The following is a 27,662-nucleotide window of genomic DNA, read 5'->3' as shown; positions in this document are numbered from 1 at the left end:
TATTATTATTATTTATTTATTAATTTATTATTATTATTTATTTATTTATTATTTTTATTTATTTATTTATTTATTTTTTCTTTGGGGGGGGGGGGGGGCACTGACATCCCTTTGCAGAGACAATGATTTATGTTCACTATTCTCCACCCAGGTGAACATGTAAATGGGTACCCGATAAACGCTTGGCTACAGGGTCATTACGCTGGAGGGCCAGCCAGCATCACAGCATGATGAACATGATGTATGAGCACTACACAAGAAACCATCATTACTATTATTATGCTATCATCATGTTGCATTCAATAGAGATGTTCTTAACCCATGACCCATGGGAACTGAATGGTTACTGTATTACACCTTTGGGAGTAAGAGAAGTCAGTAGTCAAAGGGGTAAGTGTTACTGAACTGGTGAACAGATTCCCTAAGCTCAGATGAGCTTTGAAATCATGCCAATGTGTGCCTTTTCAATCCTGTCTGCAAAACTAGACTACTATTAATGACGGATGATCCCCAAAAGGAATTTCAATCAAAAGTAAGAAGAAAATCTGTGATAAATGACAGGTATTACACCCTTCTGGCTCTCAGCTGATTATATCTTGTATTTCTGTTTGCTGTTTGTCAATCATCCTGACTGTCTGCCTTTTCAGGCCTGGTGTCTGGAATGGAAGACTACTCTTAATGATTGATGATCTCAAGAAGAATTTCCAATCTGAAAGTAGGAAAGAGAATCTGAAGGATCTTCTGTATTAAGCCCTCTTATAAATTGGATGCCTCTTTCTGCAGACGGGTAGATAATAGACCAATAGTAGGTCCATGGTCAAACCGTTGCGAGCCAAAAGGGCATGAACTTAGACCCTTTCACCTATATAGAGTTGCGCCCTTCTTGCGCTTGACAGATACAAATGAGAATATATGGTTTATAACTGGAACAAAGTATACATTCGTTGAGAGCGAGAAGGGAATTAACCTTACTGTCAGTAGATGAGCCTTTAGTTTATATTAAGTGGTGCAATCAAGACACACGTACCTCCTCTACATAAAAGTGCTATTTTAGCACCTTTTTGCTCTAACCTCTAAGGTAATGGAGTTGGGTTATTCGGGTTGAAAAGAACATATGGGTACATACAGTCAAGATGAGCAGATTTATTGAGAGAAAGAGAGAGAGAAGAGATATAGAAAGAGAGAAAGAGAGAGAGATATAGAGAGAGACAGAGAGAGAGAGATATAGAGAGAGACAGAGAGAGAGAGAGAGAGAGAGAGAGGAAATGGGATATTGAGACAAACAGATTGAGAAGGGAGAGAAAAGGAGACAGAGAGATGACCGCATGAAAGATAAAAGTGCATTTGGGGTCACAATCCCTTCCAGTATTTTCACCCCTGAACTTTACAATGCCCACATAAAAAAAGTAATTTGCTTTTCATCCCTAGCACAATCATTCAACTATTAATGGCCTATCAACCCTGCTTATAAAAGCTTGATGGTACCCTGGAGCACCATGATTTACTCTTCACAGCGGACATTACAGTGTCTGTTTTCTGTCAAACAAGTAGAGAACTATAATATTTTATAATTATCTCTTATCTTTCTCTCAAGGGATTAATCCCAAATTCTACTTCCCCTTATCCTTTATGCATGCGTCTCTTGGGCCAGGATGTGCATACATACAAGTTCAATGTTTGCAAACTGACACACATATTTTTCATATTTTCTTTCAGGTCTGTTGAGAGCAAGAGGGTATTGACTCTAGGTTTAAAAAAAAAATTAAATCAAATTTCCATCTCCAAGAGAGCAAAACAATCGTTTAAACTAGATGAGAATTGATGATATCACCCACCATTAGAATTGTTGTTTACATGCACACAAATAGAGATTCTAATACAGTTCAAAAACTGATGTTGGAGCCTCACCAATAGCTTTTTGTGTAAATGACCGTCACGATTGCAATATGAATATTTTTCCAATCATGGCCTATGATCATGTTTCTGAGTTTTATAAGATGATCGAAGGCACACATTCTGTCTCCTGATAATATCTGGTCTGGTGACTTTAGAAGGATTTGGAAACCTGAGCTAGGTATGGCAGCCACTAAGCATTAAATCTTGTAGTCAAATGACAATCAGTTTGATAAACAGGGGGGTGTACAAGCCTTAGTCGATTCCTTGAAATCATGGATCAAATGCAGACTGATCTAAGATTAAGCATTCCTCCAAAGAGATATTTAATCCTAAATTTCCAGCAAAATGTATAATTGCATTGTATAATATTCCCTTTTTAGGGGGGGGGGGGGTGGTGCGGGGGTTATGGGTAATATACTCTTCTACACTTTAAGAAAAAGGATTTTGAAGAAACAGTTTGGAACAACGACTGCAAGTAATAATAGTTTCTGTAGAGAAAACCAAATTTTCAACAGCAAGACATGTCTTGCTGATTTGCCAGGAGAATCCTTCGTCACTTCTGTAACATCCAATCGGAAAGCACATTGTGACATTATAAAGTACTCTAATTTATGACTGCAAACTTACATATAGATGTTAACATGCTTCATTTGGAAGACATTAAAAAAAAAATAACTGCAATCGCTGCATCTTCCTAATAATCATAGATGAGAATATGTTTGATCAAAAGACCCCCTATGAGCAGTATGTCATTCATGTTCACAATGCCTCTTGCCTGGCGTCTGACCAGTCGCCTCTATTTCTCCTGTGTACTCTCCAAACAAATCCGAGTGATCACGGACGTCACTCCTCTGGAGAGTGAAAATGTAGTGAAAATAGAGTGAACATTCACTCTTTTCTTCTTATAGAGCACTCTAAAATCAATCGATTTTCACTCCTAAAACAAGTGATCACGGACGTCATTCCCAAGAAAGTGAAAATAGAGTGAAAATTCACTCTTTTTTTTTAAGAGAGTATGAAGTGAGATATCTGATTTATCAATAATACAGTGTCTATGATAGACCTTGAGGCTTCACTATGTTAAACTCCCTGTTATGAAGTTGGTTTCAAGAGACATACTCACCCTTCCACCCAGACTCCCTACACGGCCAGTGGTAGAGTGAACACTATGCCTGGACCAGGTAGACCAAGTCCGCTCTCGTATGTGCTGCCCCCCTCTGACCCCAGCTGGTGGGACATAGGGTTCGTAGCGACACCCAACCAGATTGAGCTGGGGGATGGGCCTGGTGTCCATCATGCTGACGGGACGTGGGCGAGGCGACACCTCCATGTCATCAAGGGTTACTGTTATAGTGGGTATCTGTGATGAGCCCATGCTGATGGGCTGAGGCCCAGGTGATGACACCATGTTATTAAGAGTTACCTTAGAGGGTGTCTCTGATGAACCCATAGGGGCCATTCTTGGACCCTCTTGGTGATCCTTCACTCAAGCGAAGGTATGGTGTCTTCAAGATTAACCGATTCGTTTTCCTTTCCTTGGACACAACATAGATGATATTCCAGATCTTTTTTTATTCATCAATATTTGAAATTTAAACCGAAAACCATTTCTTCTCCAACTGCAATTGTTAAAAGTGTTATTGTTGGTCCAACATTATGATCTCCAAAGCTGCATGATATTCCTGTTTCTTGAGAATCAGCGTCTAATCACCGCCAAACCAAATGCAGATGATATCTGTTCAGCTGATGGTAACTCTTTCATGATTTTTGCTACAAATTTATTGACATGGGTAACTTCCTTTAAAGTTGAACAAGTACTCCATAAGTACAAACAACTCAAAATTCAATCCACAATCACTTATATTTATGATCAGCTATTTTTCTTTTTTGTCATAAATTTCAGTTCACTTTTCAAATGTCCAGTAAAACTTTCCTGTAAAACTTTCACTGTAGAAGAGAATTATAGGTTTCACTAAATTCCACAAAGGTATTCCAGGAAAGACAGAACAATCCAAAACATTGGCATCCTACTCAAATGATGAACCTCCAAATGTTATCCCTTTAATCGCAGTGGCAAAACATGTAACGCTCATGCTCTGTCCAAATAAGTAATGGTGGAAAAGTCACAACGTGGAAGAAAACACTTTGTTCGTTACTTCCAGTAGCACTTCAGCAAGTCAGAATAATCAAAAGCATTTGCACAAAAAAGTCACTGTCGATCAACTCACCTTTCTTTACTATGTCATAATACCCAGAGTTGTAAACAAGCTTAACTTTTGTTACTGCCTACTGAAGTCTAACATTTTGCTGCAGATATGTCAACTTTTGAGGCCCCTCATTAGTATTTCCTGTGTTTACTTCCAACAAAAACAGAATTCACTTGATAGCCTCACAAAATGTTGACTTCATCTTTCGAATAAATTAAGATGCAAAATATGCTGAAGTATTTGGAACTGTATATCATTAGAGGTTTAATAAGTATAGGGTGATTTTGGTTTCAATGGGCTTCTCTTAAAACCAACAGGAAGGAAATAGTTTCCCTGCCCACATGATGAATATTTCATTGTGATGTATATTTCATTCATTGTAACTTACTCAAGGCCATCTGGAGGTGCAGTTTGTGCAATATGTGAGTGGGTGTAGTATACCTGTGGTCTACATCAATGGCAAGTTCACAGATGGTTTCAGATTGTAGGCTCCAGAGAAAATATGAGTAGAATCTTTTATGCTAATGTTTATTCATTAGCTATTCATCGAGATGTGAAAGAAATACATGGTTAAAGCTCATCTTCTAGTTTCTACATGCAAGGAATGTGAGAACCATACTATATTATCTTGAGATGTTAACGTTTTGTAAGACACACATTCCTGTGAGAGCCTAGGTATACATGTGAATACATTAAAAAGTGTGTAATGTAAATGAAAACATCCTGAGCAATGTTTGGTCTGTTATTCATCAGCTATTTATAGGATTGGTTTCCATATTTGAGGTTTGCTAGATCCTAAAATAAACTTCCTGCAAGGATTGTAACATGAGAGATCCTGAAATAGCGATGGGGGGAAATATTGATAATAAATTAGATGAAAGCCACAGTGTCCTGGTCAATCCATTTTGGGTAGACTGTGCTTTAAATCTCTGTCTGTGCACTGTGTATGCAATCTATATCATGAAGGCAACACATCAGTAAAAAACAAGACAAAACCACAACCATTGCACTTTTCAAAACAACTCTAAATGATAATAATTTATCCTCCAGGGAGATAAAGGGCACATGATCATTTCGTCATTAGCAAGTACAACAGTGCCACCGCTTGACTGACCATGCACTACATGGCGGGAACAAAATATGACAATAGCCAGGACACGGAACAGAACAAAACTCCTCTCACGTCACAAAATATTTCCAACCTAATATCTCTATGCTGTTGTTAGGGGTATCATAAACATTCCAAACAGATAAATGAAAATGTTGATAATTCATTAGAATGTTGCTAAGCAACTATTATCATTTGGAGGCACTTATTTTGAGCGTTATTTGTGATTTGAGAGACAGTAACTACCTTTAACATGCCAACTTCTTTGGCCTAACATAATGATTTCACTATAACAAATGCAATATTGAACCCTGGTGTAAATTGGCATTGAGACCTTTGCTGCTATTTGTAAGCCGCGTCAATGGTCCCATTTACACCATAAAAGAAGTTCCCTACCAATGATCGCGTCCTGGAGTGAAAGGGGGCTAAGTTGAGTTTTGTACAAACCCACAAAACAATGTGGTGAATCTTTGCTCTATATCCTCTTCGTATTTTGATGATGATGGCTTCAGTTGTTATGGGGGCTGAAAATAAACTGATGAGGTTGTTGATGAAAAATGGCAATTATTGAAATGTTTGGTTGGATCGAGACCATTATCTCATTTGGTGTGGGTAGAGCATGGCCAGTGGTTAATCATTGTCGTTTTCAATCTAGGTCAGAAGGGGATTACAAATGGGACAGGAAACGAGCAAAATAATGATATATAAATCTTGGTCATGAATTGGAGTGCAAAATAAATATTGTTCCATGCACAGAGACAATAAATAATCCCTTTTACTAATTTTATTTTGTTGTTGTTGTTGTTGTTGAGAAAGATTAATCATGAATGGTCTTAAAAAAAAGGATTTATGTTTACACTTGTCATATGCATATCCATTCCTTTTTCTTTTTCCTTTTTTTTCAATATAATTCAGCATGGCATGAAATAAGTCTTGAGTTCAACACTTTTTCTACCATTACATACTTCCACAAGCATGACTTGATGAAGACCTAAATAAGTTTTCAAGAAATGATTATATCAAAACAGCTAGACGGTAATGTGCGAAGAACTTAAGTTGCTAATCAAAAGAATTCAGATCATTCATAAAATGACTGACAATAGTGTGTGCTAGCATAGTCATACTCATCAAACCTGGACAAAGAGGGATTCAACAAAAATATTAACCTGTCACAAATTGCTACATTCCTTATTTGTCAAGAAGCTCAAACATTTGGTAGCAACTATCAGAAACATGATAATAGGTAAATCATTCCATATGCTGGCCGGCTGCACCACTCAATCACAAAGGAATAGATTCATTTTTTGACACATTATGACAGATGTGTGACAAAGCCCCCGGAGTGCAAAGGACAGAATAGAAAAGATATGAATTTAATCTCAGAGAGAATTAAAGGTGCTTCACCAATGAACAAAAGAAAAAGATATTTGGGAGTGGTGACCAATCTTTGCTCTGGAAAGCTCTCAAAAATCTCTGCTAATGAGCACTTAAAAATGTCTACAGGGATATCATCCGTTTCCTTTAACAGCTCCCCACAAGAGCACTTTTTAATTTAAAGTTTAAGACCAGTTCTGGTCATGCGATTGCATTGTGAAAGAAACGTTGTGGAATCGATCAGAAAAGGTTGATCATCTAGCATAGAAGTATTAATGTGTACTGCAAGGTTCTGGAATCATCGTTTAAGCTTTAATTTTTTGTCAAGAGGTGGAATTAGTAAAGAGTTTCTACTCATAAAATAATTGAATAATACAAAATGTATGCATAAAGAAATCCAGACTTTCGAGCCTCCAAATTTTATATAAATTACGCTTATCCATTTCACAAAACAGAACAAAAAACACATCCCGTCTCTGGCCGAATCTCTGGCCGAAACATTGCCCCTCCCCTCCCACACACACACACACACAAACACACACACATATTCGCAAGTCCCATGAGAGACCAAAGCAATTACAACACAAATGTTCTACTTCTAGTCCTCCTCGTTGGCACAATTCAATTAAATCACATTCCCTGGGGCAAAAATATGTATGGCACGAGCACTTTACTGGAGGAAGAATGAAATAAAATATTTAGCAGCTTTTGAGAAATTAATCTCAGATCTTCTTATTGAGCATCCATTAATGGAATTGCAGACATACCATATATAAGTATGAGTGGAGCAGTATATTGGTTGTATGGATTACATGGAATACAACATTTGTGACAAAAGATGCTGATAATTAACCTTGTGTCCAAGAAACCTAGAAAAGTTTTAGACAAACATACTTTGATAGGTCTTATGGGAGTGGTATGATACTTTCACCCTTACAAAAAACACAGAAAATCTATCAGTAAACGGACATATTTCTATTTAAAACACATACATTCTTTACACCTAATCTGCAAGAAAAAAAAAGATATATCAACAAAAAAAGTTACCTAATTTATTTAAATCAAGTCCTCTTAAATCTATTTCTCTATCTTATCTCTATCCAAAATCTTTTTATTGCATCTGAACTCGGGTATTAAATTACTTTTACTTGGCATGCAATTTTTTTAAAAATCGAACAAGATCTGTTAAATCTACTTTGCTAGTGGAGATACAAATCTATTACAAATAGGAAGATAGTTAAGCTGCCTGGTATCTCTAGTCAGAATCTCATTGCATTAATGCAAGTACAATGAAGAAGAAAAAAGGGTTTATTTTGCAGGAAACATTAGAAAATAATCTCCAAATCGTTATCAGCAAAATCTACTTTTCTTGCACAGATGTTGTCTCAATACAATTCTATTGAGAATTGGTAAGAGGTTAAAAGGCAAGCAGCTGATTGTTATTGTGTTTGGGGCTAGGTTAGGAATTGGGCGATTTTGATGAGAAAATGGGATTGCAGATTTCTTGGCAGTGAAATAATGCTATTATTTCTCGAAACAGAGATGGCATTGCTTCAGGGGCTGTGTGGGCCTGAGAGATGCCCTATTTTATATTTATCATCGCAAACTCAGAGCTAGGTTCAGGCTTCTTGGCTAATCATATCATTCCTTGAGAGCCAGAAAGCAGGGGTGATAGTGAGCAGTAAACAAAAAAAAATCTTTTTTTCTTCCCTGGCTTTAAGGAAACAATAAACCCAAGCTCCCATCTCAAATTGAACTTTCAAATTAAAAGAAAACAATTACAATGCTTCTGTTGGGAGCTAGAATGAATCATCACATTAACAAAGAGGGAGATTCCCTTGAAGTATGTATAGAAGACAAACCATTGACATAAATGTGAAACAGTTATGGAAAAGAAATGATTTCAAAGTTTAAAAAAAAAATGATTATGTATTTATCACTTACCTATTTGTGTCCAAATCCAAATCAGAGACAAATGAAATGAAGAAAGAAAGAGAAAAGAGAAATTGACATTAGTAATAATTATGGCAAACATGGTGGAAAATCAAAATGAAACAAACATATACAAATTCAATTCCAATATGAGGAGACAAATTTTGATAACATTTTTTTCTTGTTAGGCATGCATATATTTTTTTCTCCATACAACTAACATGGCTCTATATGTCTGATTGCTCATATGCTAAGATGGGAAGGAATACGTATCTGCATGTTTGCAGATACAATGAAGGGCAATCTGTATTCTTGTGGCTCCAAATAGATGATAATGTAATACATAACAGTAAGTTGGAAGTCATACATCGCTGCTGTAAGAAACACTTTAATACCCACATCCATACCACATCACCATGTTCATCACACTCATCTCAATCCTCCATCATGTCACCATGGCAACACATGTATTCTCTGTTTACTCCTCTCCAGACAGTCAAATGTAGCAAATATACAACATGAGAGCTGTGTTTCTCTAAATACACATCTGAGCAGCAATGTAGATATATATCATCTTTGCCCGGTATGTATCAATGTACTTCCTTCACACCAAGCATCCTAATATGCCAAGACGACATTCGTCAGAACACACTGTTGAGATACAGAAGGGCATTAAAGCTGTATATGAGCTATTGCCCTTCTAACTCTCAAAAGGCAACCAAAGTCCTCCATCTTGGCTTAGATTAGAGAGGCTTCGTCATCAAAGTACATCTCAGCTTTGAGCTCTAGAGAGAGCCCTCCTCATGTTTGCTTCACCTGTGTGTCAACTCAGTCACAGACAACACACATCACATGCTGGAATCATCCAATCACACATACAGAAATAGACAAATTGTGAATATATATATCTGTCTTAGGTGGTGAATTCATGGAAGAAAGTAGGCCTACTTCATATCATGTCAACGCACTGGCAGATGTTAGAGACCCAAGTGACACCAACACATTTAAATCAGCATCTTACCCGACCATCCTTTCCTCTTTATCTCTGCCGTCATCGAGGGACCAGTGTTTATTCCAGTTCTATACATGTCAAGATGCAAGTCACTGGGCCTGACTGATCAACATGGCATTTATGGTGCTTTGAGGGATGCAAGGGAAGGTTTTGGGATGTTTGGCAAGGGTTAGACGTTACCATCACCAAGGGAACTATCTTTGAGGTTTGGGATTGGGATTCCATCTAGAGAGAGAGAGAGAGAGAGAGAGAGACTGAGAGAGAGATAGAGAGATAGAGGGGGGGGGGGGGGTTGAGAGGTGGTCTGCATAGCATCTGGTACTGATTGTCTAGAGAGGAGGGGTGCCTGGAGTACCCATTCACATCAGAAAGTGATCATAGCCCCAACACATTTAATGCTACGATTGGAATTCAAAGAAATTGGCAAACAAATATACTTGAAGTCATAATACATAAAAAGTATTAAAGAGGTAGATTGAAAAAGATAAGTCATATCTCAAAGTGGAAGACAAACCAGACGGTTTGTAAACTGAATGTGAACTGTGAGTGAAATCAGTCTCTACACCATGTAACAAATGAGCCTTACTAAAAGCATGTCAAAGCTTCTGATCAAATTAAGGCGATGCGCTTGGACTGCGATACTGCCAACCAAATCAAATTAGCCGCGCAGTTAACGAAAACCTTTTTGGAAAGTTCACTGACTTTCTACATAGGTAGGGGCTCTGCATGCTGGGCGATTGCTGTCAATGTAGAGTAGAGAGTAAATGGACTATAGATGCCTCATAGAGCTTAAATATACCAGTAGACTAGATTTTAAAATACCATTTAAACAAAAGTTTCTCTTGGCAACTAAAAGACTTGCCATATACATGTCTGACATAGCAACAATTAAAGTATGCAAAGAGGATTCCATCTACAGAGAGATGCCAGTGTGCAAAGTAAATCAAATAAATAGTAGCCAGAGGTTATGGAAACATGCATGAATCGAAGTAAATAAGTAAACAGTCCTCATTTCATTTGTCTTGATATGAAATAGTCACCTATATTCCCCAATCCTTTGTTTGTTAATTACATGGGTATGTAACTGAATTGTCATGGCTAGTATTCTATTATTACCCAATGTTCTTGTTTGGAGGGGAGGAATGTCCCGGAATCACAGTGGAGAGTAAAAGGAGGGGGGGGGGGGGTTGTAAGTGTTCCAACCCTTACCCTTGTTAAGCCTTCAAATGAAGTTTTAATTCAAAGCATTAATATTGTTTGAATGTTTTTATTTTATGACAGCTATTACTGTCCGATGATCTTTATTGAGCGGCACTTTTTCTCACCATTACCGACTGAGGGGATAAGTACCCCCATCTGCCCCCCCCCCCTGATCTTCCCTCGACCCCTCGATAAGGGTTGACGCAGATGGAATGAGAAGGATGGAATTCAATAGTCTGAACTAGAGCATGCACAAAGCGGAGGACTTGCGACAACATGGTGTCGCTTTGGATTCAAGTTGTAATGAGCAAAGTATCTTAGAGTAGGTCTGATCAACCGCTATGCTGGTCAGTGGTCAAGGCTTTTTAGTAGGTCTATGGTCAAGGGCTGTAGCATTCTAAGCATAGCATACTAATGCTGAACAGATTACAGGCATTAACCTTCACCTTGGACTTATCTATTTGGTTTTCTTTTTCAAAATGAAAAATGCTCTACCTCAAGGGCAATTAAAGTGATTAATCGACAAATATCTCATTAAAAGTTACTATCTGGGACAAATTATGTCTTTGATATAGGCCAAAGATAAAAATAAGTTCAATACACATTTGTTAATTCACTCTCTCAGACATCATTTTGGTCAAACAAATATTCATATTTTCACTGTGATTTGTTTTAAACTTGTGAAGGCTAAACAAGAGACCGTTCATAGTTTGACTTCCAGCAAAATTCTTCCTCTTGATATCACTTTCATATTTTTGACAGATGATTGACAGGTAGGGGGAGTGGCTAAATGGTGAACAAACACAGCCAGTTCACAGATGTGTATTTTGAAATACTAGATTTCAAAGCAGTCCATTCTTATACTTTCCAATTGGCATATGGGGTGAAATTGAAGGAGGATGATCTTTGACGGAAGAAAAACACAAACAAGGCTCGAAACGTCAACTATTCTTTTAGGACTGATATTATAACCCCCCCCCCCCCCCAAGAAAGAAGGGAAAAGTTCAGCTTTTGATTCAGCCCTTTGCGAACATTTTCCATGCTTATTCATATAAGTACTCAATTATTCCATCTATGCATAACACATTTGTTTTTACCATGGTTCAGAACCACATTAACATGATAGACATATCACCCCCCCCCCCTCCCCTCACCTCCCCTACCTGGCATATGGAGGAAGAGATACCAAGATGAGAAAGAGAGAAAGAGAGACAGAGAGACAAAGAGACAGAGAAAGAAAGATGGAGAAATAGATAGCTAGGAGATATAGATATAAAATTAGTGATTGGGCAATCATACATTGGCCTATTCCACTATACAAAACAAAATGTACTGTTATGGTATTTACAAACAGGAAGACAAGTACGAACTGGGTGCCGTGTGTGAGAGAGAGAGAGAGAGAGAAGGAGAGAGAGAAAGAAGGAGAGAAAGCACTCCCAACAGAGAAAAACCACAGAAAAAACCCCTGCACAAACAACTATTGATAAAACACACACCATTTTTTACTAGCCTAGGTGGTATTCATCCAAGTACACCAATCCATATTTGCATTGTGTCCAAGCGCCATACAAACACCTATTCCACGAACCACAAGGATTAGTCATAAAAGTGTTTTGCACATGGCTTATCTTAATCATACGGAATAACAAGATATTAACATATGATTCACTCTGATATGTAAGGCGAGGCGTCAAAAATAAATATACCAGCCAGCGGCAGCTAACTGCACTTGTGCGTCCTGGCTGCATTTTTTAAATTAGCTCAGCCGGCTACCGCTGGCGGTAGGACCCTCAATTAACTCATGATGTCATCATAATGGTCTCCGAACAAAAGCATGCGCCGGCTGCCGCCTTTCGAATGGAAACCGAGCCTCAGATCCCAGCCTGGCGCAAGCCGGCTGGGCTAATAAGTGAAAAATAATTGCCCCAGCCAGGCTTCGGCCGTAATTGCAGCCTCGATGCGCCAATACGTGAGGCGGCAGCCTGCTGGTATCGATATTTTTGACGCCTCGCCTAACAACACTGGAATGCGGGTCAATATAATATTCTGGTATTATCCTAATTATTCTTTGTTTTTGCTTTGGTTTGCTGTTCTTCCTTTCAAAACAATAAGACTATACCATCAAATAAACAACTTCCTTTACAATGATTGATGACTGTATTAGTATATATTGATTAGAGACTGAATCAGAAATTTAAATGAATCATTCACTATTATTCCAGGAAACTTAAATACCATAGCTGAGCTATTAATAATACTTCATGACTAGACACATTACAAACACACCTGCTGAATATGAATGTAACTATGAATCAACTAATAAAACCCTGTCGGAATTTGACCTATGGTCATAAAATATGTCCTGTAGACATAAGAACCAAATGTTATATTGCAGTTAAAATCTTATTAGTATTCTTATAGAAGGACAAAAATGATTAATATCAGAATCAGAAAATATCATAAATCCTTCAGTAAAGAATTATGCCAAGTTTATAGCTGACTTGAACAATATTCAGAAATCAAAAGGCCATGACATTAATCCACTCTGTTAGTGCGTACTGAGTGAGAACATGTTGATTATGTGAAAGAAATTTAAAGGAGAGATTTGATTTGTTGAGGCCTAATCCAAAGGAGATTTGCTTCCTATGTTAAACATCAGCAATGGAACTGAGGTCAAGATTGTACTCTATATTTGTCATCACATGCAGGGCATTGTGCCAGGAGGTGTACCGTCTACCCATTTTCAATATTATATGTTGGTAATTTGAATATTTATAAGTTGTCAGCAAATCTAAAGAGTTGGTGATTTTTGTTTAGTTTTGTTTTGCTTGTTGGTCAAATAGTGACAATGTATCATAAACTCAAGGTTAAAGAAATAGTTATACATCAAAGGCTACAATAGGCAGCAAATAAAGAGGAAAATTATCCTAATGACCATGTATGGCAGACAAAAGCCTAAAGGAATATAATACCCCCCTCTCCCCTCCCCCCTCCCATTGAAGGTAGAGCGGAAATGGTTATGGAAGCAGAATGGCGGTTATTTTTTAGAGGATTGTATTTATCATCTAATGCAGGTGCATGTGCTGCAATTTGATGGTCAGATGACAGAGAGAGAGAGAGAGAGAACTAAAAAAAAAAATAGTGCAAGCTGAAAGTGGGGTATTAATTCTCAGTTTGAAAAAAATAATGATAGGTCATAAACTTCTGTATGTGTCTTAATTCTTTTTTTTTTAAATCAATGGTCAGCAGTAAAGCCTATCATAATTTCAAGATTATGATAATTCTTCCACTTCTTGAGATAAATTTATAAAAATGTAGGTCCTCTCAAAATGATTTCTACTTGTCATAAAACTTGAAAAAATAGGATATCTGGCACACATACATGATGCAACATATATATACATATATGTAGAATCGAATCAAATAGGCTAAGATATGTGGCAATACTGTATTGCATTGACTGATGGACTGGCGGACATTGTAATAATCTAAGAATGATGCATAGGAAATGAGCAAGAAAAGAGACCGAGTGACACCTTTAAGATGCTCAGGAAAAATGAGCAAAAATTACGCTCTTCTGTTATCCGAGAAGTTTCGTTTACATGCATCCATTTAGAGGCAGCTCTTACCGCGAAAGACCTCCTCGGGCCCCCGGGCGGCAAAATATCCCGATGACGAGCTTCGGCTCGATTGAGAGCATCATCATATGAGCCAATTGGGCGTTTAAAAAGAGGGGATTTTAAAATGATAAAACCTTGCAATAATGCACTTGCTCATTGTCATGGTAATTTCTTTGTGTCATATACCAGATTGTGGATGACTGACCGGGGGCATTGGCTAGGTGGTAATCCTATCCTCGAGGGATCAACAAAAAACTAGGATGAACCAGATTTTCTTTGATCATTTTGATGACGGTACAAACATTACTCGCTTTGTGGAAATTTCTCCACTTTCCTGATTTGAATCTTAATGAATTTCCTCAGTTTGCCCTCTTCATTGTTTTCATGATAAACATATAGTCCATTGAGAGCCAGAAGGGCATTAACACACATCCTATGACATAATACCTTTCTGGCACTCAAGAGATGGATTCATCAACCCCACAGGGGCACATGTTCATTCTTTATTTTTTGTCCCCAATAAAATATCTGCTGATAAGGTGCGGTATGTTTGTTCCAAATAGAATGACACTATTGTGGATTTGCTCTCTTTCTTGAAAAAAATATGGTTATCAATGCAATCTATGACTCACAGTCTTAATGAATGTCCCCACATTTTGTATTTTTAAGTGTTATCATGATAAACATATAATGCCCATTATTACCAACTCATACAAGCACACTATTTTTTTTCTTCAATAATCTTTCTCGATTCATAAGGTGATGGATATTGCACTGAATTTCAGCAACAACACCGCTGTGTATTTGCATGCTTTCTGGAAAAGAGGTTGTCCATACAAGAAGAAGCCTATTTCAATAGATTCTACTCAAGTTCCCTTCCGATATTCAATATTTGCTTGTGGTAGAATGTGGACGGTAATGTTCAGAAAAGAATGTTCTCTCATTTTTAACATTTGCAGTTAGGGTGTAAAACTATATTTTTTTGGTTTAAGTAAGTTCGGAAATGGGGACAAGTTTCATAGCTCTGAATTTTGTAAGTAGGTAGAATTCATGAATATGTAATAATATGTAATACTATGTTGTTATCTTTGTCGTCCATCCCAGTATTTCTGCTAAAAAACCAAAGTGTATTATACCAGTGTTATTTCTGGTATATTACAAATCATTCAAATATAAAATGATTTAAATTCCATTCATGTTAATAACCACTTCAAGAACTAACTGCCTTCTATAAATTCAGTAGGAAAAAACTTTTTATTTCTTTGCAATGTCAGCTTTTATGTTAATTATTTCTTATCTTTTTACCAGTACTTGCATATTACTGCCAAGGAAAAAGATACCTGCAAACAGTATTCATGTGAGGAATGTTAATGACACCACTACTTCCCACGACATTAAAGGCTTAACAATATATTATGTTGGGTATAAGATTGAAACATTAATTTTCTTAACTTCTGATAACATTAATGAAATGGTGGAAAGGAATAAAAATTCTACCCTAAAACATGTACCAGCAATCAAGTGCATTTATGTGCTAGACCATATAATCAAATACATATTCATTTCATCAATGCTATAAGTTATCCTTTAAAGTTTCCGGTATTTCTTTGAGAAAAATCTGATTCCCCCAGCCATGCCAGCAGGTCCTTTATAAATCCTTTAAATATCAAACATGACACACACAGGGCATTCAATGAACGTTCCAAAAGAAAAGAAGAAAAACAAAAATCAATAGAAATTGGTGTTCAGTCCAACCATGAAGGTGCATTACATCATAACAATGCGGCTGGGAAGGGAAATTCAATACAATAATGACAGGAAGAAAAGAAAGATTGGAGAGAGATGAATGGGGTAGGAGTTTCTAAAGTTTAGAGTTTGTTGTGAAGCAGGAGTGAGTCATTGGGACTTCTATTCATGCAGCGTGCCACTCAGATAGATGGAGAGAAGGGCTGAGAGGAGGAGGTTCAACTCAATGAGGAGAGAGAGAGAGGGAAGGTGAGAGAGGTGAGAGAGAGAAGGAGAGAGGAAGGAGAGAGGAAGGAGAGAGGAAAGAGAGAGAGGAGAGAGAGAGAGAGAGAGAGAGAGAGAAGAGGGAGAGGGAGAGAGAGAGAGACTTGGCAAAGGGGAAGGAGATAAAGAGAGGGGTCAAAGAAAACAGACACAGAATAACTGACCGGGATAGTTGAACGGCTGAAGAAGAAAGGACATATATGGACAAGAAAACGAAGGAATAAACAAGTGAGATAGAAGAGAGAGAGAGAGAGAGAGAGAGAAAGGGAGAGAGAGGAAGGGAGAGAGAGAGAGAGAGAGAAAAGAAAGATGTATTTTGTTGGGAGAGGTATGATTTTGAATAGAAGTGTATTAATCATATATGAATAAGGGCAGACAGACACAGCACTCATTCTCTAGTCTGTTTGAGCTCCTCAAATACCATAGTATGCACAGCTTTATTCTTTACTCCAGAATCCATACATTTTGTAGCAAATAACATTTCTAGTGCATCTGAATAAATAGGACAAGACCAATGGACATTGCTTATAAACATCAGAAAATACATATCAAGAGAGATAGCAATAGAAAGAAATAGAGAGAAAGAAAGAAAATGAGGAAGATAGAAATAATTAATGACGGGAGAATTGAACAAGTAAATAGAAGACAAGGAGATAGGGTGGTAAAAGAGAACAAAAATCGAGAGCAAGAATGAGAGAGAAATCTTTTTAAAAAATAAGAAAAAAGAGCAAAAAGGCAGGAAAATGGGGAGGACGGGACGGAATGGGGAGGAAGAGAAGAAAGGAGATAAATATAGAAGAGGAAATAGAATGAACAAGGGTCCCACTGCACTACAATATGACCTAATAAAATTCACCTGCTATTTTCTTCTTTTCTCCCCTAGTACCATTAAAGAGTCTATCCGCAAAAACCACTGTACCCATACAAAAGGCTATTGGTTTTTGTGGTATTTTACAGTTAAAAACATGTTTATTACAAAAAGTATGGTGCTCTGGAACAAAGGCAATTATTTTCCAAGCAAATTTTGCTGCTTGTTACATGTAGGAAAACAAATTTGTATGACAAAGTAATCTGAATATTTTACAGAAGACATGTGTATTCAACCTATATAAATGACAACGCAAAAGAGAGGGGATACGTATTGAATATATTTGGAAAAAAATACATGGTGAAACAAAGCTCGAGAGTAAGGAACTTATATTCATTCCAAGAGGGATAAAGAAATAGACAAATGACAAGGTGGGAAGAAACAAGGTATGGACAATATAGAGGGAGAACAGATGTAGCAGAGACTGAGAGGGCTAGCTAGTACAACAACAAGTCTCTGAATTTCAATATCAAAAATGTATAAAAAAGGAAATATCCCACTTGTTTGAGATGATGGAAAATTGCCAAACTGAATGTGGAAATAAGTGCAGGCAACATTTCTGACCCCCCCCTCTCTCCCTCTCTCTCTCCCTCTCTCTCTCTCTCTCTCTCTCTCTCTCTCTCTCTCTCTCTCTCTACCTCCTCGCTTCCCTAGCTCCTTCTCTCCTTCCCTCCCTCTCTCCCTCTCTTGAGATGGATAAAACACAATAGGGGCAGATGGGAATATTTGGTGGAGCGCTGGGGAGATAGATCGGAAATGGGGCAGACTTTATGTTTCCTGAGAGCTAGTGAGAGCTTGGAATGGAGTAGGTAAAGGTCTATGTTATTAGAGAACTGCTCAGAGGGATTGGTTTGTGGAGATGAAGAGTATTAGCAATTGAATATTACTTGTTATACTGAGAGCCAGAAAGGTGTATTGTACATCGTATTTGGAAGAATTAATAATGGTCCTTTTCACTCAAACTTTCAGATATCTTTTTTGAACATCTAGCATTGAATTCAATACCTTAGCACCATTTTCTCTCATCTGAAACACACAGGCAGACAGAAGAAAATGATAGAGAGAGACAAAAGAGAGAAAGATGGAGAGACAGAGAGAGAGAGAGAGAGAGAGAGAGGGGGGGGGGCAGAGAGATTGTACCATTTGTCACACAATTTATTTGTCATTGGTTCTAGGAAGTCTGCAAATACCACACTTAAAACAAGATTGGAAAATCTATTCAATATGGCATCGTTGACGTTGAAAACAAATCCCAAAGCCAACCCTAACAGGGACACAAATCAGAACATTTGACAAGCGCGTGACAAGCAAGTCACATATCAACAAACCTGGGAACACAAGGTGTGAATATTAGCAATGCGCCACCGATATCAAAACAGGGAAGAGGGAGAAATGATGCAGGTCCCAAGAAATGCAGAGTTAGAAGGTGACATAAAATAACAATCGATATTGACGATGAATAGAAATTGAGAGAACCTGTGCGATTGTCAATCATACGTTGGATATGAGGACGGACTGATTGACATAGAATACTTTCCTATTTGACAGAGTGACATTTGAAATGCAGAAGTGCATGCCTCTGGATTTTCTTATATAAATCTAGAGCCCTAAGCCTCTCAAAGGTTGTTGCCCGTCAAAATCGGAAGTGCATCAGTTACTGCCTCCAACGTTCACATTCAAAGATCGATATGGGTGTTTTCTTCTTTAATTTTGAAATACCAAATGTCATTGTTTCACGGCTGATATTCTGAAGTGCGTTCCAAGCATGTACCTGAAAGTGATAACACTTGTTACAGAAGGATTTGTAGATACTCTGTATTGATTATGTGTTTGGTAAATAATTCAGAGCTCTTGAGCTGTAACACCTTTCTTTATTTACTGTTATGCAAAGCTCCATTTGTTTCAATTGTTTCTAAATATTGGGTTCAGAAGGCCACATAGGACAATGCATATATATAGTCAACTGATTGTGGCAAGAAAAACAAATGGTGGGAAAAATAGACAAAATTTACCCCTCGGCTCAGTGAAGCTTGACAAAATGCTACCAAGTTCACTGTAAGAGCAAGGTCAATAGCATGACCTAGGAGCGACCTTAGATATTTATTCTTCCAAAGTAATCATCTTCAATCAATGTTGAATGCATTAGGAGAAGAGATCTGCTGAGAGCCAGAAGAGTGTACACTCTGGGTTAAAGCAGTACTGCATTACTTGTTGTAGCTACTTGCGCCCTCTATATAGCAAACAATGCCTAAGTGGTGCCTGTTGGTCCCCTATGGTCCCCTTTTTCTTATGTTAATTGAGAGCTGATTTGATGAGGTAACTACCTGTCAATGACCTTGCAGGAAGGTCTAATCCCTCCTGGCCAAACTAGTATAGACAGGCTTTAAAAGATATATATATTTTACATAGTGTTAATGCCCTTTTGGCTCTAATACTAGCTTAGCAGATGACAAGATCAGTTTGTTTTGGGAACGGAGTAAAGAATTTTTCATTATTTTGATACCATGGGAAGATGAACTTTGCAAAGTTCATAAACAAATCTTTAACAGTCAATAATGTTCTCAGAAACTCAGGGGTCCTTTACATGGGAAATCTTTTGTAAGTTATTCCCTGTTATGCAATAGGTTACTTGGATTTAATCAGGTAATTAACAATGATGTAATTCTTAGTAACTTAAATGAACCATTTAGATTAAATCAAACGATCTAAAATGTCTTAATGTCATTCACATTTCGAAGGACCCTTCCACACAAAGTCTAGTAATGAAAAACACATAGTCAGACACAAAAAGGGGACAAGCATTTTGTACAATTTTAGCAGACACCTAATGTAATTTACATTTCAACTAACCCTTCTTCACATCAGAACTATGATGTACAAGGGGGAGGGGCATATTTGTGCATCTATCAATGCAAACATCTAGAGCAGGCAGAGGTGCCAGTGGCATGTTCTGTGTCTGGTAGTGAAATACAAACCAGTGAGCAAGATCATCAGTGCAAATAGGCCTGTCCTCATCAGCTCCAGTTTGCCAAACAACCCACTATTTAACTATCCCCAGAGAAAATATCCCTAGAAATCTTGCCATATCTTGGTCTTGCATGTTTCCAAAATATCCCGCTATTTGGGAAATAGTGGGCTAATTTGTGCCTGTCCGAGCTAGTTTGTGATGAGCGTATCGGTCTGGTGCACACAAAATATTATTTGGAGCCAGCCACTCAATTTTTCTTCAGGATGCTTTTTAAAACTTTCCAACATATCCAGGCCAGTCTGCATGGACTAATATTACCTATACAGAGGTCTATGTGCTTTACATGTCTGTCAGCGTTAGTCAATCCAATCATTTCACAACATACCATTTTAAACGTCAACCTTATTCTCTATGTGAACAGGCCAATTGTGTCTGATACAGACCCTTGCACACGAAAGGGCTCTCATTTGTACAGCTGGTAAGGCCTGAATGTATCTTAATCCCTTTCTTTCTCTGGAGCTATAACCATTCATCCATTCATAGTTCAAGAAATGCAGCCAGACAACCCCTTTACAAAGTCGGTGTTCCATTTCATTTTCCATCTATACATTAACCATCCATATGTTGAATTGATACAGAGCCTGAGTGAAATTATGAACCATGGGGAACAGGAGACGTATCCGGGAACCTCAATACCTTTATAATTTGGCCTAGTTAAAATTATAAAACTGTACAGGGAAACAATCTTGCTACATTTACATGTAACATTTTTGTTCTTCAAAGAGTTAACCATAAACAGGGGAATTATAACAAATTTGATACAAAATTTGACTGATGTATTTTTGCTTTCAACAGAATCTTACAACATTAAGGGGGGGGGGGGGGAGAAGACTCACTTAATCTCCTACCCCCGTAAATTGTATCTCTGTTTCCGGGGTATTTTCAATCATCCGTTCTGTTAAATAATCAACTGAGCATTCAAGAAAAGTTGAAAATATCAATAGGAGATAATTTCACCACAATAACACAATTTTACTCAAGAACAAAAAGAAAAAAAAAACAGTTGAATATCTTTCATCAAAGAGAAAGTACACATTGGTGAAAGACAGCATTTAAATATAACATCACATTCATAACCTAAAGTGCAAAACATCTTAAGTAATCCAGATCATATTAGTCAATTTCAAAGTGAAAAAAAGGAGTTTATAATGCATTCCATAAAGCCTAGGGTAGTATACAGGGCGTATCATAATAAAGGATATTGAAGTTTAATGACGATTTATATGATCACTACTGATTTCATAATCAAGCATTTTATGTCTGTTGTAAAGGACAGAATGTCCTCTTTTTAATGACACCCCGATCATACTACTACTGTCACAGTTGACTGAATAACAAAGCATTGCTGTCCACCATGTGAAAGGTGCACTGTGCCAAGTTTGATAACATTTCCTTCTTAGACACATAATCCACTCATTGTTCATCATTTCGATATGTCGGGGCTGACACAAGCACTAATCTTTAGAATTTATCTGTGAATGCTAACTTGTCACAGTGCACCTTTCACATGGTGGACAGCAATGCTTTGTTATTCAGTCAACTGTGACAGTAGTAGTATGATCGGGGTGTCATTAAAAAGAGGACATTCTGTCCTTTACAACAGACATAAAATGCTTGATTATGAAATCAGTAGTGATCATATAAATCGTCATTAAACTTCAATATCCTTTATTATGATACGCCCTGTATATCAGATATCCCCTACTAGACCACTTGACAGCAATATTAGAAGGTATCATTGCATCCTTCAGTACTCCTCGGTAGATCTGTCTCGTCATGGGTTTAGGTCACAGACGGAAAGAAACTTTTGGCAAATCAATTAGTTGCTTGTATTAAAATATACATAGTGATGTGATACACATTACTTTACTTATGCATTTGGCAAACTCTATTGCTTGGTTTCTTGCTCCCCCCCCCTTCTCTCTCTCTCTCTCTCTCTCTCTCTCTCTCTCTCTCACACACACACACAACACACACATTCTTGATCTAGTTAACTCCATATCACTGTTTAAGTTTGTCCCATCATACCTCGGAAAAATCAAACATTTCATTTGTCCAAACCTAAAATTAACTGCAATTTACCAACGTCGGTGGGGTGACAAAACCTCGTATCTCAATTTTTTGAGATTTTGATTTTTTTGCATAATTTTGTACCTAATGGCCTACGACACCACCTGATAAATACATGAAACGCCTCCTGTCTCTGGTTTTTCACAAATTCCACACAAAGGACGGTGTCACAGCACAAAATCTGTTGAGACAGGAAAGGTTTTTTTCGCTCTCCTGAAAATTCATGATTTTTGAGATACAAGGTTTTGTCACCCCACCGACGTAGAACAAATTATGTGAATCAGTAAAACAATATATTGTGTATTTTTGTTTTTGACCCCTCCCTCATATACACCATGTCCCTCTTCCAGTCTCTGTCCCCCTCATCAACGACTTTCAACTCTTTGACCTTAGCAACTACACCCAGTCTTTTGTAAACATTTGCAAACGGACCATGCAACATGTGCTCAATTACTTCCTGAAGTGATATTTCATCTGCTGAGTAACAGAAAGGGTATTTACTCACTTGAATTCACACAAAACTAATGCCCTTTTAGCTCTCAACTAACCTTATTAATGATGATTGTTCACAGGTAGTTGAACAACACTGTCCTTGTATGTAGTTGGGATGACAAGGGTGGGAAAATGTCTGCTAATGACTTACCAGCATTGCTGGGAACAAATGAAATAAATATGTTCAATGGCTATGCACTCGGTAACGCTCCATGTAAAACCATTCTTGCGCTCAGCTTGTTACTGTATAATGACTGATGACATCTAACATAGAGTCCCAAGTCTTTTATTTGGTAAAGAGTTCACAATGCCATGAAACAGCCAGCTAGGTCACTAAACATGTATTATTCTTAACAGAACAAAATGAGTTGTGAATAGTTGTAAGAAGTCAGAATTGGAGTAACACCCTTCTTGTTCCCAAAAGACCAAAGATGAATTTATGCACTAGACTATGACAGACCAAGCTAGACATCTTGTCACTAGTCTAAGCTGATTAATTAATCCCTTCTAATCCCTTCTTATCCCATCTAATTCCCTCAATTCACCCATCAATATCTGATCTATTAAAAAGGACACGTTCAGGCCACCATGGAGCCCCCTTTCACCATTCCCTGGCGCCTCATCACAAAAGGTGGGGCGGGATTAGACCACACCATGGGGGGTGTTATGGTTCCATAGGGATGCTTGATCCAATATTTCCAGTCTTTACGATTTAGAAAGGTGATCGATAGAGCTTGGACCAAAGGGCCGAAGCTGTATTATTATCATTATAAACTCAGTGTTTGCAAACAACAGACAATAGGAATCGCTGGGAACGATTAAATATTCACGCCAGGTTTCGTTTCAAGGCCCACTTACCTTTAAGTATGAAAGTGGTATCAGAAGTTAAGAGTCTGAAATCGTGAGGTGTGAAAGAGGTTTCTCAAAACACTTGCTGTCATCCAGGATACACCTCCTAATATGGCTTGTAATGGAGTGGACTAGGAGATCAAAATAACTTTGTCTAATCCATTGACATTTAGGAAGAATAATGAAATACAAACCCTGGAATATATGCTTCTCAAACGAAACAACAACAATAACAAGCAGTAGATATGCCATTGTTGTTGTTTAGAAAAAGTCGATCTTATTCTTTTTAAAGTTTGGTAAGAAAACAGAGCAGAACAGAGCAAAATTAGTAGAGTGACACTTTCCAAGTGTTGGATGCTAAGGAAATTGGTAAGAGAAACCTATAAAAAAAGTTATAGTGAAGAAACAAAAACATATTCACTCTTCCTATTTTCAACATCACAAGTGTTTCTCCTTGAGAGAATTACCGGTATAGTGAGGGACTTAGGAAAATACCAGACATCAAAGATAAAGTATTCACTCATTGAAACTAAGGTACTCTGAGCATCTTTTAATTTGTTTTACAGCCTATTGAAAATTCAATATATGCTATACCATATAGATTATCGGTGGCCCAATGTCTGAGTGGTCAATAACTATAAGTGGGGGATCTATTGGTCAGTGATCCTATATATTGACCAGTTGGTCGCTAGCTGGGTGGTCGTTTTAAGTCATTGAAATCATGCATCACATCATAAGCATTGAAGTAACAGAGAAAAGAAAAGCACCCATATACTGAAATAGTTTGGTAGCAATTCATTTATATGTCTTATTGAGATTAATGGTTCAATAACCCCATATCAAACTCTGTATTCAATTTTAGACCTAACAACCTAAAAACCTAGCAACATGCAACTTTGGCACAGCTTTATGATGCTGACTAAAGTATTCAGCATCATTCTTAAATAAGGAAGAGTTATTTGTAAGTATTTTCATTTGAGTATGATCTGCCAGAGGCCTAGCTATAATATACTATAAGGAGTGGGGTACCCCATGATAAAATGGCTAGCAAATAAATGAATAAATACAAGAGAGAGGAGAAAAGGAAGGAAATGTGGAAAAGAATTTCCCCTCCATCAATATATCTCTTGTATTTCATCTGCCCCCCCCCCCCCCCCCCCCCCCCCCCCCCCCCCCCCCCCCCCCCCCCAGGGTCCCCATTAAATAGCGCCCTCAATGGCTTGATCCATTATATGGCAGTATGAGTGACTATGACATTAGAAGACAACATCCACATCCTCCTCCATCTCAAATTCACCCTCAAGCTCACACGAACAGATGCTGCACGGTCACAAATAAGCCACATCATGCACATGTACAACATCGCACGCAAACCCTTTCCCCACAATCCGTTTTTAGCAACTTCACTCTAAACAAGGGCCCCCAATTTTATGCATGGTAGTCCAAGCAAGAGAATTATATATCAATTTAGAGAAGGAGAGGCGAGGTATTGGTATTGACTAATGATGTGTTAAATCAGGTACAGGTGCATGTGTTTCTGGTTTGTCATGAACTTGTTACTTTGCATTGTATATACATTTGTAGATACATTTGTCAATGCATTCTAGTAATCAGTGCATGAAGATACAGTACAAAGATAAATAGTGTGGTGTGGCATGGGACAAGCAAAAATTTTCTGATATTCTTCTATTGATTTGACAGAAAGAAATTTACTGGTATTGTATAGGTTAATATGCTGATGAGGATGGTCCATTAAATGAACTAATCAATCTATCAATCAATTGAAGTACAAATGAATAATTTAATCAATTAATTAAATAATCAAAATAAATCAATACAAGAAGAAATTGGATTTTTCACTTATATTTATTTAAACATATTTCTTACAATTTCAATCCTCTTCTTAATGATGATTCAACTAGGCTGGTCCTTTAGATTTATTATGTTGTTTCCTTCAACTACCAGGTTTTATTCCTTATTCCAAATTCACTCCTACATTCTTCTTTTGCAACTTTTTACTTACAGCTATTTTTTCTTTTCTCTTTTACTCTTACGGCCATTTCTTCAAAGTACATCATTTTATTTAGCATCTTGTTAGTATTATCAATACTTACAGATATTAATTCTACATGGTGAATCAAATGACGATTTATCTTGATTCTGAAAGCCTATATATACCTTCCAATATCTCATTCCATTATGTTCTAGGAATGAGAAAGTACATTCTCACATAGTCCTTTTTGGTCTTTGCAAATTGACCAGCTCAAAGACAAAAACAAAATCTTTCAAGTTCAAGACAGTACAACATAAGTTCAGCATAAGTGCAGAGTTGGAATGCAGTTCATATTACCCAGGAATTCAAGAAATCTACCGAGGTCCTGTCTCAAAGATTAAAGTATGGAATGCTTTAGTGTAAATGACTCCTAATTATGGAGCAGCTTGAGTTTCAATGTCTTAATGAAGAATGACATACAAGTATGTTTCACTTCTCATGTTTTGCACTTAAATGCTTTATCTCAAAGGTGCTCTCAATCCCTTTTTTCCTTTTTTTTTTATTTTTAAGAACCACAAATTACAGATGGATAGAAATGGGATGTCTCTCTTTTAAAGATTTTGTTCTGTAAATGAATCATCTTCTCCATATAGTACCATATAGCATCATACAATCCCCTTTAGAAATTTCATGTTGAAAAGAGAGATTCTTTTGTTGGTGTAACCTGTACTATTTATTCCTAATAACATATTTTTTCTCTCACAGTTTTGCAAACTTAATGGTTAACATGATTGCCCAAGCTAGACTCTGCTTCTGTATAGTTTAGAATCACAGAGCAAAGAACATTTCTAGTAGGCCTGAGTCAAACCGTTTAACCGACGGTTATCCGACCGCATTCATCAAAACCGTTTAGCATTTCTCGCTCCGGTTAACCGTTATTTGCATACATTTTGGAATGTGCTAATAGCCGATGATAAAGATAATCAAAGAAACCGCAGTGTAATGTTACACCCTGTCCGCTGCGCGCTAGCTTTCTGGCAGCAGTAATCCCCATGAATGAATTTGTAAACAATAAAACAACCAGCCCCCTTCTCTCTTTTCTCACCCTCTTTATTCCCTTCTCTCTGCAATGTGTTCATCGCTCATGTACCTTTTCTTATTACTGCACTCTCAGCTCACAACTTTCTAAATGTTTACACATTCGATGGTCAGTTCCTCTCACATCCCTTCTCCCCCGAGTCTCTCTCTCTCTCTCTCTCTCTCTCTCAATATTAATATCCATCCCTTGCCGACTCGCCCCCTAAAATAATGTTCATATATAAATAAAATACAAAAATATTGATAACAATAATAATTGAAGTTTTAGAAATATCAATCAACAAAGTCTTGGATATTATTTGTGAGTAATTTAAGTTTTTGATCATTCTTCAATTCAGCCGATTAACACAGCCACCCTTTCTTACTTCGATCTTCACTCATGTCCCTGCCTCGTCCATGCAGGGACATGCAGGGACATGCTAGCCCATATGCATGCTCTCTCAGTCACACACACATGTACACACAAACCTCCGGCGCCCAAATACACTGTACATACACACAGATGGAGAGCTCATGCTTGTCACATGCACACATGTGGGCGTGGCTTCTTGACCTCCCACTGAACTGGGTACGGTGAAAGCACGCGCGGTCACCAACCTGTAATTTATGCTGGTATCAAACTCCACCCACATAGCTAGAGAACCTTCCTGATTGGTCACTAACTTGGATCAGCTCATTGCAGGGTGTGTCTTGGGTGTGTGTGATACACACTTCCACATAATTTCATATGGCAATGATACATGCAGGGAGCTCTCTCCCTGACCATGTGCAAACATTGCATTGCAAAGGCATATATAAACACGTCACAGATCAACTAACTTCACAGAGTAACTTTGCAAGGTTAATCATGATATCAAATTCAGATGAGGAATAATAAGACATGTTTTATGTTGTTTATTACTGGT

General features: G+C 37.6%; 1 protein-coding gene and 1 long non-coding RNA gene across 4 annotated transcripts in view; one reads left to right on the top strand and one right to left on the bottom strand.

The window, feature by feature from the left end:
* The window catches only part of LOC587482 (neuron navigator 2), a 37,813-nt gene extending 33,615 nt beyond the window's left edge, over positions 1-4,198 (bottom strand). The window contains exon 1 of one of the 3 annotated variants that reach the window (XM_030988083.1): positions 3,020-4,198. In XM_030988083.1, coding sequence (XP_030843943.1) covers positions 3,020-3,355 — 336 coding nt within the window. In that variant the 5' untranslated portion in view covers positions 3,356-4,198. The remainder of the gene's footprint in view (positions 1-3,019) is intronic. The other 2 variants (XM_030988081.1, XM_030988082.1) reach the window with 2 other exon arrangements.
* Positions 4,199-22,612: 18,414 nt separating this feature from the next.
* On the top strand, positions 22,613-26,748 carry LOC115924990. The gene is made up of 3 exons (XR_004064528.1): positions 22,613-22,623; positions 24,174-24,178; positions 26,512-26,748. It is a non-coding gene; the product is annotated as an uncharacterized LOC115924990 (long non-coding RNA).
* The last annotated feature ends 914 nt before the right edge of the window (positions 26,749-27,662 follow it).

This window comes from Strongylocentrotus purpuratus, unplaced genomic scaffold, assembly GCF_000002235.5.
Source record: "Strongylocentrotus purpuratus isolate Spur 01 unplaced genomic scaffold, Spur_5.0 spur5_scaffold_17, whole genome shotgun sequence".
NCBI lineage: Eukaryota > Metazoa > Echinodermata > Echinoidea > Camarodonta > Strongylocentrotidae > Strongylocentrotus > Strongylocentrotus purpuratus.
Note: the sequence above shows the minus strand (reverse complement) of the source record. Positions and strands in the feature narration are given on the sequence as shown.